This window comes from Oryza glaberrima, chromosome 8 (genome assembly GCF_000147395.1).
Source record: "Oryza glaberrima chromosome 8, OglaRS2, whole genome shotgun sequence".
Classification (NCBI taxonomy): domain Eukaryota; kingdom Viridiplantae; phylum Streptophyta; class Magnoliopsida; order Poales; family Poaceae; genus Oryza; species Oryza glaberrima.
The window spans coordinates 18,323,932-18,335,722 of NC_068333.1; the positions used below are offsets into that span (position 1 = coordinate 18,323,932).

The 11,791-nt window shown below is 42.3% G+C and overlaps 1 protein-coding gene and 1 long non-coding RNA gene across 3 annotated transcripts; one reads left to right on the forward strand and one right to left on the reverse strand.

The window, feature by feature from the left end:
* Positions 1–370: 370 nt before the first annotated feature.
* On the reverse strand, positions 371–4,167 carry LOC127782188 (ultraviolet-B receptor UVR8-like). The gene is made up of 11 exons (XM_052309261.1): positions 3,948–4,167; positions 3,712–3,856; positions 3,510–3,620; positions 3,353–3,413; positions 3,128–3,246; positions 2,482–2,567; positions 2,204–2,405; positions 1,764–1,817; positions 1,520–1,630; positions 1,382–1,438; positions 371–743 (listed from the first exon to the last, which is right to left on the reverse strand). The coding sequence occupies exons 1-11, from the start codon at positions 3,992–3,994 to the stop codon at positions 549–551; spliced, it is 1,188 nt and encodes a 395-aa protein (XP_052165221.1). The 5' UTR covers positions 3,995–4,167; the 3' UTR covers positions 371–548.
* Positions 4,168–7,423: 3,256 nt separating this feature from the next.
* On the forward strand, positions 7,424–10,330 carry LOC127781306 (uncharacterized). Of its 2 annotated transcripts, none has more exons than XR_008018978.1 (3): positions 7,424–7,614; positions 7,708–9,341; positions 9,486–10,330. It is a non-coding gene; the product is annotated as an uncharacterized LOC127781306 (long non-coding RNA). The 2 variants fall into 2 exon arrangements; XR_008018979.1 differs by having other exon boundaries at positions 7,425–7,614; positions 7,708–9,322.
* The last annotated feature ends 1,461 nt before the right edge of the window (positions 10,331–11,791 follow it).

Sequence of the window (11,791 nt, forward strand, 5' to 3'; positions counted from 1 at the left end):
TTTAAAGAAAAAGTTAGGAACTAAACAAGGTCTTGGTCAAATTTCACAAGGTCACGTGAAATTCATCATCTCATTCTAACTTGCATCTCGACCAAAAAAAAAAAACGAGATTGCAAGCCTTGCTCCTAAAAACATTGATTAAATAATATTAAGACAGTTTAGATGTACAGTGCATACAACTTTCAAACCTTAATAATTAACTTTGCGGGAGGATAAAAAATAATATTTAAAAATAAGTTTGGGAGGAAAGAAGAAAGGAACAGATTACGTCACAAAAGTTGTCATTTCTCAACTTTTGTTTTTCCTTCCCTAGGGTAATGAATTCACTTGGAAATCATTCATAGCGAGAAGATGAGATGGCCATGCTTAATTATCTCAGCAGAAAGAAAAATCCCGATTCTTTTATTCCTCCTTGTTTATTCATCACTCAGCTCATACATCTCAGAGATCATTTTAACATTAGCCTTGTCTTATTGCACGAAAAGTACTCGGTAGTATTATCTGTACCAGCTCCGGGATTTGGCTTTAAAAAACCAAGAGGCGATCGATTACTCGTCTGCCTCCGTCCATGTCGCGATGGCCAGCGTGTGCCTCCCGCCGCAGGCGACGTACCTCGCCTGCCATTGCCCGCCGGAGTCGCCGCCGCTGGTTCCCGGCGGCGGCAGGTCGATGGGGACTTCCATCGGGTGGCCCGTCGTGACCTTCCTGCCGTAGCCCAGACGGCCATGGTCACCTCTACCGTACTGCGAGAACAGAAGGGGAATACAATGTAAACACATTATAAGTGATTCCCTGGAGATCAAATTTTGTTCTTTTTAGATAACAAATCAGAATGGATTCCCTGTTTAAGCAAAACCTGTGGTTGTTCAGGGATTACAGGCTTACAGCCAGGCATGGTTAAAGAGGAATGCTGTTTTTAAAAGTTTTACTGAGATTCAAGTATCCAAAAACACCTATCAGTACTTCTCTGGTGAAAAAAATAATCTCTCTAAAATCTGCAAGTGATCTGTATTAATGTAGAAATGTGGTGTCCTCGTCGCCAGCATTTCATAGACTAGAACTTTGGGTATGTTCTCAAGGGTGAGCAGAAAAAAATGTTGCATAGCTGCTCGGCAACATTGACTATCAAACTGCAAAAGGTTGTTTCATGATACGATACTCCAAAGCACAGAGGCATAATTGAGTGATTATGGACTTGCGAGTGCTTATAGCAGTTCTAATCAGCCATTATTTTGGTTCACTCAAATTTGTTTGAAATTTGAAATATTTGTCTATTTTCATTTGCATAATTTACAGGTGGTATTACACTCAAATGGGGTCAAGATGACAGGAATATGCACTCTTGGTACAAAGTAACTAGTAGCTGGAGAGAAACACTTACAGAAAACATTCGTCCATCACGAGTTAGCGCAACTGAATGGGTTCCTCCACATGATACCTGCACGCAAGAAAATGAGTACTGGTGCTCAACTTGGACAAAAAAAAATCCATTACCTCAGGCACAGCATAGGAGAATTACCTGAATAATATCCTCTCCAGCAAGAAGCTCAACCTTTTGGGGAACCATGTGACTACTTTTATCATCTCCAAATCCAAGCCTCCCATGCTCTCCTCTCCCCCAAGCATACACCTATAGAGGTCCAGAAAGTGAACAGCTATTAATCCCTTGTGCACAAAGCAATGTTTATTTGCCATCCTTCTGGTGGCTTGGCAGAAATAAGCTCAAACATGATGTTTCAGTTAAAGCCAAAGGAAGGAAATACCTCTCCCTCTTTAGTTAATGCAGTTGAATGCCAACCTCCAGCAGCAATGTCAACCTGCAAACAAATGTACAAATGAGCAATATGTATGAAACTATAAACAAGAAGGTAAGATACAAAGGCATGATCCAGAAAATTGTGCAGACGAATATTTATTTATCAGCATACAGTGGTAGCCTATAATCAGCACAAAGTTATATGTATAGCTAGAATCAAACATACTAGTGTAAATGGTTAGGAGTGGAGGTACTGAACACCATGGCTTGTGAGATGAACCGAGCACAACTGAAGTGACTGTAAGCAAACATAGTTTAACGCAGGATCCAAAAGACTAGGTTCTGTTTTGGGCTTTGTTAGTAATGTCTTGAGAAGACAACCACCCTGTTATAAACTTTATTTCACAAGTTATCAGAATTAGAAGAAACCAAATCAGTGTGGCTCACCAATGAAAGGTCAGATAATCCTTCAACACGGATTGGTTGCGATCTTGGTTGAGTATCTCCAGTGCCCAGTTGACCATACTCATTGTTACCCCATGCCCACAAAATTCCATCTTCTGTTAGAGCCAAATTATGGAATGCACCTACAGCAATCACCTTTACATTCTCAAGGCCTTGCACCCGCACTGGTGTAGATATTTGCTTGCTGAAAAAGGACTAATGGTCACCAGCACATATAGGGAGAAAAACAAATTTCAGCATAAAGCAATAAGGCACTATACATATCGCCTGGAGGCCATGGTTGTCCCCATGTCCAAACATGGCCATCTTGTGTCAAGACGACTGAGTGTGTCCCTCCAGCAGCAACCTACAATTAACGGGAACGATTAGAAAACCCATGCTAAGAAATAAAAGGTGGAAGTGCATGACAAAATATTATCATTATGGAAAAGTGGAGTGCACGACAAAATGTTATAGCATTATTCTGTTACGATAAAAATCCATTTCGGGAGTGCATGACAAAACATTATAGCATTATTCTGTTACGATAAAAATCCATTTTGGGAGTGCATGACAAAACATTATAGCATTATTCTGTTACAATAACAAACCATTTTGGGAGTGCATGACAAAACGTTACAGCATTATTATGTGACAATAACCATTCATTTTGGATATAATACGTTATCACAGTTGCAAAACATATATCCTGGCGACCCTTCAAGCGTTTTACGACCTAAGAAATGTGTTCCACAACCTAACACTTGTTGGGCAAGTAGCAGATGCCAAGGTGATAGTGCACAATTTGTTGGATTCCCATTATCCGGTTATCCCCTACAACCATGCTGCATCAACAAAGACGTGATAAAATTCCAGCATTCTCATGGGGACAAATTGTAGGACAAGTCAGGAATTGATTCCACTCACTTGCCGGACTTTCAGCTTGGGGGCACACCGCTGCGGGATCGGAATGTCCCTCCTGAGAGCCCTGGTTCCATCTTCCTTCCTCTCAGCCTCCTCCCCACACTGCCCATACTCGTTGCCCCCTGCAACAACCCATCCACACGCTCACATTGCATCAAATCCAACCAAATCGGGTCACAGAATTGACAGAAAACCAAGCAAGGCGAGCCGAGCTCCCCGTCCCCGTACCCCAAGCGTATGCTCTCCCCTTGTCGTCCACCGCGAGGCAATGCCATCCGCCGATCGCCGCCTGGTAATTAGCAGGACACACACTCGCATTCGTTAGTGCTCACTACTACTGCAGGTAGCTCAAATCGCGATTGGAAGAGGAATGATCTGCGGTGACCTGCACGATGCTGACGCCGGCGAGGGCATCGACGGGGGCCGGGGAGCTCTCCGTCTTGGTCTCCGGCGGGTGCCCGAGCGTGCCGCGCTGGTTCCACCCCCACGTGAAGAGCTGCAGCAGAGCAGTACACGATCGAATCAGATCAGAAACCCAGCGAAGGCCTCGATCGAGAGATGGAGGGAGAGAGAGGGAGAGAGCGTACGCGGCCATCGGCGCAGATGGCGAGGGAGTTGCGGCTGCCGGCGACGACGGCGGAGACGGCGAGCGCGTCGAGCGCGGCGACTCCCCGCGCCCAGTCCTCCTCCTCGTAGCCGCCCATGCCCAGCTGCCCGTCCTCCCCCGAACCCCTACACACAAAACACAGAGAGAGAGAGAAGGCGCCATCAGCGCCGCCGCCGGCCGCGGGAGCGAAGCAGCAGGTCGGAGCACTCCACTCACCATGCGAAGACGGCCGTGGGGAGGGAGGAAGCCGGTGGGGGCGCCATGGGTGGGAGAGGAGAGGAGGCCGCCGAGCAGGGGCGCGCGGAGGCGGAGGAGGTGCGGGTTTTCGTGCGCCGCGCACGGCGGAAGAAACCGTGTGTGCCTCCCTCGTGTCCGAGCCCGAGCACCGAGAGCGAGAGAGGGAGGAGGGGGCTATCTTTCGGGGCGCGTGTCCGCCGTGGCATGGGTTTTCTCCCTTTCTCTCTCCGTGCGCCGCGGTCGGCGGTAGGGTTTTTGGGGTTCGGGTGGCCCACCAAACGTGAGGTGGATTCCATTTCCATCCACACCCCCTTGGTGACTCTGACTCATCCCCGGCCAAATCAGTCCATTAGAGCGAGGATAATAATGCTCCTATTGTTTCAATCAGTCGCTACTAAAATTTGAATTTTCAAACCCAAATTTAAAGTTGATTTTCATTCAAATTTATTTTTTAGCATTGATGTTTAAATCGCTAAAAACACACACATAAGTCTTGCATATAAATTATTATTGCTTTCCTAATACGTATTGGCTAAACGACGGGGGTCTAAGCTAACTATAAACTTATATGAAAAAAAGATAAAGAAAAATAAGAAGTGTTGGTTATAATGCAAGAGCTAGTTAAAAACGAGATTTTGAGGGACATACGTCCCTCTAAATATTTTTTTTAAAAAAATATGAGTGTTCTAGGGATTAAACACGGAAACTCGGAGTTGAAATCACACACCCCTGCCACTGCACTACCAAGTGTATCTCAATACAAGAGTTAGTTATATACATGTTTCAAGATATTTACATTAAATTTATAGTGGGAGAAAAGGAGTGGAGAAAAAAATATAGTCAATTGTTAACATATTATACATGTTAGTTGCAATATAGGCTAAGGTTGTGTTCTTCCCCTACCTTTCCCAGTGTACCTTTCTCGTTTTCCGCGCGCACGCTTACTAAATTACTAAACGGTGTGTATTTTGAAAAAAAAATATAGAAAAGTTGCCTTTAAAAAATCACATTAATCTCTTTTTCAAGTACTTAATAAATCAAGCACTAGCTGCCGCTCCATTTTGCTTGTTGCGAGTGAGGTTTCCGAATTCAGTCTAATAGTCAATATTTAGCTTTACTATTAAACTTGTTGTTAGAGAGAGGATTAGTGGGGGACACGGATGCTTGCTATAGGTATAAAGCGTGTGTGTTTTTTTAGGGAAGCATGTGTTTATATTAGGAAGTGTATTATTGCGGTGCCGTGATTAATGGTTGGATGTTTTATGATGTATGGGTGGAAATTAAGTCGAGAAAAAAAATGGTGTTTGCTGCGTAATGATTAAGGCCATGTTTGTTTCATTCTAAGATTATTATAATCTATATTACTGAGCCAAATTAATGTAAGCTGAATTATAATATGCCGATATAGAATAAGTTGTGAGCTGTTTGTTTCTCTGGATTATAAGATGTTTGTTAAATGTTAGCCACCCAATAATTTTAAAAAAACACCTTTAGCGTGGATTACTGGATTATAGTAATCTGGCTTATAGATTGTAATAATCTATCATAATATGCTATATATTTATTTTAGCTTATTCCTAATAATCTAAATTATAATAATCATAAGCTGAATCAAACAGGGCCTAAACTCATGTGCCACGATGGTAAAAGACGGTATGGTTGGGTTTAGTTCGCAATTTTTTTTTCCAAAAATATCACATCGAATCTTTGGACACATGCATGGAACATTAAATGTAGATAAAAACAAAAACTAATTACACGGTTTGCATGGAAATCGCGAGATGAATCTTTTGAGTCTAATTAGTCCATGACTAGCCATAAGTGCTACAGTAATCCATATGTGCTAATGATGGCTTAATTTGGCTCAAAAGACTCGTCTCGCGGTTTCTAGGCGAGTTATGAAATTAGTTTTTTCATTCGTGTCCGAAAACTCCTTGCGACATCCAGTCAAACGTTCGATGTGACACCCAAAAATTTTCTTTTCGCGAACTAAACGGCCTATGTTGGTTTTATGTTGGTATCGAAGTGATTGTATGAGAATGTCCCCTTTTATATGGTCATCCATCCTTTTCTTAACACGGTCACCAATGCTGACATTTTATACATAGAAAAGGGTATATTGTTTTAAGGAGAAAATGAGAAATGAGACTAAACCTTGGATGAGGAACTAGGGTTTCGATCTTCCAATAGGTATTGATAAAGTCGATTATGGATACTCAACGATGATCTAAAGGCTCTGATCAGGACGATCGAATCCCTCCTAATCACTAAACCACTCTTCGATTGGTTATCAACCGAGCCGAAATATCACTGACCTCCTCGATAAGACTATCTCTTACAAGCAAATCGAGAATACAAGCAAGCGAGTGGAAGAAGCAATCTGAAAAATTTATGAATATAAGACGAATCTCACAAGTTGGATTTCACAAACCGAAGCAGCGTGAAACTGCAATGCCATAATAATATAAGCAAATCTAACCATAATTCGGAGACAACTACTAAATAAATAGGTTATATAGTCGACCAAGGAGCCCTGGACGCGTCTCTAATGGACTCCAACACGATACACAACATGTTAAGACGGTGACGTGACACTCGTATAGATTCTATATGCTCTCTTGTTTCGACGATTCATGTTGACTTAGAAGGAATTTTGATGTGAGACAAGGCTCATTCGAAAGATGGTCTCATTATCTTTCCATACATAATGGAATCCGAATGAGATCTGGGCGACGATTTTAGTGCGGGTTGCTCTTGGATTCCGAGGTGGGCTTAAACTTTATATGAATTAGGCCTCTATTTTTCAAGTCTCTTTTCAAGTGCTTCTTGTTTCTCCTTTGTACGTACCGAAAGAGTGATGTTCTCATCAATCTTAATAGGAAAAAACTGGACGAAAAGCATAACTAGAACAAACTCACAACTAACCTAAACTATTGTGCCACGGAAATAGAAATAGTCAGGTTCACTAAGCAAATGATGTTCATCACCAAATTTGCAAAATTAGAGAGCTAGGAGATCAAACTATAGTCATCGATTAGTAGATACCAACGGTTATACAAGCTCTCCTAATTCATGTCGTTGTGTTATCTATCTCCAATCAATTTTCATGGAAATAAAATGGATAAGAATCATACCATTGCAAAATTCCTACGCTCTACGCAAACCTCGTGTCATATAGGTACTCCTTCCATTCCAAAATAAATTATCCTAATATGAAATACATAGAAATGCGATGATTTCTAATATAACGAATGTATCCAGATTCATCGTAATAGTAGGATACCACATCTCGTATTCGATCATCGATGGCAGCAGCATCATGTCATATGCTACGAAATATATTTTGGTTGCATTCGTTGATGGAAGAGAAATGCCACTAAAAGGGGAGAGAAAAAAAAAAGGAAAGCACGAATTTTGCACAGCTAAATGGGCCAGCCCGAAACCGTTTATACTGGGCCGCAACGTCTAGAGTGCGGCCCACGAAAAGGATGGCCACACTGGCTCGCCGCAAGGGAGCCCGGCCGCGGAGAGCATCGCGTCCCACCCCCCACCGCCGCGGCGGCGATGGCCGCCGCCGCCGCCGCCACCGCGCGCTCCTCGGTGGCGCCGCACGCATCGCCCACCCTTCGCCGCTCGGGCTCATCAGGTACCTTGCCCCCCCCCCCCCCCCTTCTCCCACCTCATCACGACATCACCCGCATCACTGTTTCATAGTTATATGATTTGGGGATCCCCACAGATCCGGCTGCCTGTTTGGCGGCGAGATTTTTCTAGCTCCAAGAGAGAATGCCAGCCACGAATCGTGCGTGATCCGCCCGCCGCCTTCTGTGCCGTGCGGTTGCATAAACTAGTATACTGATGATGATGATGATGATGATGATGATGATGATGATGATGATGCGGCACTTTCGGGCTTAGTGGGGTGTTGCGATGCAAAAAAAGGCAGTTCTGTCTGCTTGGCAACTTTGCGTGGCGAGATTAGTAAATCAAGGGCATGTTTTTTTTTGTTTCGATCATCTAGCCTTTTTAGGTAGTGGAGAAGCTATGTCTCGGTGTTTATGGAATTTCCTAAAACCGATGCTACAGCTTTGCAGCATGCTGGATGGTGGGCGTTGTGATGCAAAAACGATTCCGTTGGCTTGGAAATTGGAATAGTGAAATTAACTGAGTAACTGATGAGCAAGGCATGTCTGTTTCTGATCATAAGCTTTTTAGATAGAGAAAAATACAGGTTGGGATTTTTGAGATGAAGATCTTCTTGGACCGATGTTAGCGCTTCAGAACATGCTGTTAAGACAAGCTCTGAAGAAATTAGAGTCCATTGATGAGTCCTATTTAGTGTGAGGTACCTTTCGTAACTTCCCTCTTTTAAACACTGAGGTGATGCCTGTGGTCAGGCGCTTATTTTGAGCTGTTTTCTGGGCAATTAGAAAGCCCAAGCATTGATGATAAGATTGATACATGAGGCTATTCGATATTAAATGCCATCTGAGCACTTGAGCAGTAGCTGAACAACATGTGATTTTGTCGAGGGAATATGTAGTGAATCCAACTGACTATTAGACCAGAACTCTGAAGTACTTTTGGGTACTTAAAATTTAAGAAAAATAAACAAAAGCTGGAAATCATCTGGTAGTAATACTCCTGAAGCATGTTCTGCATTTTTCCGAGCTTTGTCATAGCTGCTAAGAGTTATATCCTCTCGATAACTTATCTTGCATGAGGCACAGAATGTGCTTGAAATGATTCGCGTATCCATTGTTCTTTCCCTTTCATAGCTTTAGTCATATCAGATTTGGTATTGCATCAATTAAACCTTCTCAAGGATTGGACGATGATGGAGAGTGGTCGATGACCAAGATAAGGAGCAAAGAAAACAAGTCAGGTCTGGAGAGAAAAAAAATGTAGGGTAGAGAAATGTTGTAATTTATATATTAGACCTGAATTTTTCACCTGTCGACATTTTTCATGTTCATTCAAGCTACTGTCATAGTTTGTTTGGATTCTGCATCAACAAATATCTCTACAGCTTTTTGATGCATCCATAAATATCGCCAGTCTCCTCTTAAGTGATGCTTTCACTTTGATATGGCCACATAGGATAGCTCTATATGAGAAATATTGGGGATTTAAAACTTTTAATATACATAAGTGATTAGTTCATGCTAATCCTTCTATTTCAGTTCAATCGTGGACTGTTGTCAGTAGAGAAAATAACCAGGATTGCTCCTTCTGTTTACGACTTCACAGCATTCTAAATAGGTTCAGGCGACAGACAGGTGCAATAGACAGCGACAACTAAACAGAAGCCTACCAGTCTTCTCTTATCCTTACGACCTTACAAGTCATGGCCGGTAATTATGATTTATGGAGGTGATTATTCATGATTACTCATAAGGGAATAGAAAAATAAAATCACATGGGTCATAGCATTTATCTGGTGGAAAATTGACTGCATTCTTGTTAGTACAAGTAGAGACTTGACCAACTATTCATCATGTATTTTGGCTGTTTCAGTGGATCGCTGCACTTCCTGAGAGTTCTTTTAAAGATATTACCGTCTCTCTCAACGCTTACCGGAATTGCAGATTCGGTCTATTTGCTTCGACTGCAAAAGCAGGCATGTGAACCTTATCCCCAAGATATAGGGGATGTTTGGTTTCCAGGGACTTATTCCAAGTCCCTGTCACATCGGATGTTTGGACACTAATTTGGAGTATTAAACATCCACTAATTACAAAACCCATTCCATAAGCTTGGACTAATTCGCGAGATGATTTTTTAGGTCTAATTACGACATGATTTTGACAATGTGATACTACAGTAAACTTTTGATAATTATGGATTAATTAGACTTAAAAAATTCGTCTCGCGGATTAGCTCTCATTTATGAAATTAGTTTTTTTATTAGTCTATGTAAATTAGCGTCCAAACATCCGATGTGACATGGGCTAAAAAGTTTTAGCCCCATCTAAACACCCCCATAGAAGTTAGCAATGGCATAAGTTCCTCTCTCTTTGTTATAAAAAACATGTCATTCTTTTGGAGTACATGCATATCAAGATATTGAAACCTAAATCATTTATCAGGCTAGAGCTGCGGCTGGGTGCATCCCATCCACTCATTTTTCAGTGGCCATGCTAGCCTGCTAGGGATCACATTGGGAAGGGAAACAATCAAATAATCCGCGGTGGTCTCAGCTCAGCTGCATGTGTGGAGGACAAGCAAATCGCCAATAACACACCACATGGGGCAACATCGCGCAGACATGGCATGGACCCTGCTTGCCATCTACCCCTCACCGTTTCAATGCACCAGAGTTACAGCGGCAGCAAGGAGGCCCCCCCATTGCAATTGAAATGGCCACATGTGGAGACTGCCATACGTTTCCATCAGAGATGATCTCTCAGTTACAGTAAGACACATCCAATTTCGACTTGTTACCCTGATGAAGGAACAAGAAGAAGAGAAAGAAGTGAGTGTGGCAGACAGAGACAGCAGCAACCCGGGCAGACAGCTCCACGCACATTTCACACAAAAGTCCACACTCCAAACAGCTCCGTGTGCAGCAGCAGCAAGCAGCAGGCCAGCAGCTTCCTTGGTCAGATTTTTCCATCTCGTCCAATTCCATCCCGTTCAGTTTACTGAACTTTCGACTGCTACTTCGGTTCAGGCTTTGTTTCGACGCCTTATCGGACCTTTGACTGACGTGCTTGCTTGTTAGGTCGTTCAGAACACTGCAACTACTGTATCGTCACGTCGGGTTTTCGCTTCGCTTGCACCTCAGCTAAGAATGATCATAGCTTCATCTGTAGTTACCTAAATTACCGAACTGTAAATTTCATGAGATTGCAGGTTCTTCGACAGTAAAATTATCAAATTTGTACGGTTGGAAGGATTTTCAGTTAATTAACTTATAATGTTACGCACGAAATTTTCACTGAGCATTGACGGTGCTGGCTCACATGCTATCTGACAAGGTGGTCCTGCTATCAATTTGCTATAAAGTTACAACTAATGTCATGTCGTCATGTGGTAGCATTGTTATTCTTTTCGCATTTTGCTTGTATGTTCATCCTCGATTGGTGCTCAAAGCCAATCAAGCAGTTCGAAGTTACAATAAGGGCTCCTCTGAATGCAAGGATAGGAGAAACATAGGATTGACAGAAATATAAGTGTAAAATAAAAGGCTACAAATCACAAAAAAGGAAAAACAAAGATAGCGTTTGGTTAGATGACATGAAAATGCAGGATTTTGAGGAGAGATCAAAATGAAACTACCCATGAGGTTGGACCTCAATATTAAATTTCCTCAAAACCTGCGTGGATTGAATCATTTCATATATATTTCATAATTCTATATTGTCCAACCTTTGTTTCTAAGGATCATTTAGAAAAAAAAATATAGAACAAAAATCCTACAAAATTTCTATGTTCATAGTTCAAATGAAAGGGGTTTACGGGTATTTTCTCAAGGGTACTAGGCAAGGACTAGGTATTTTCTCTACTAAGCTTTTTTTCTCATGTCTATTTGAGATCTCCTATTATATGTGTTCAATAGGGATTTTTTTTTTTACTCTTTGCCATCCTCCCTAACAACGTGTTCTCAAATGCCATCCTTCCAAACAAACTTAATTATTTACCATCCGGGCCCACTAGACTATTGCTATTTTGCCACTTTTGATTGGTAGCTCAGCAAACCGGGTGACAAAAGACTTCCTAGCCCCTTATCTCCTTTTTCATACCTTCTTCCTTGGCAGTCCTTCCCCTTTCCTCATGTCAGCGAGTTGGCCTAATTCTAGCAAGGTCCTGCAAGCTGGCGA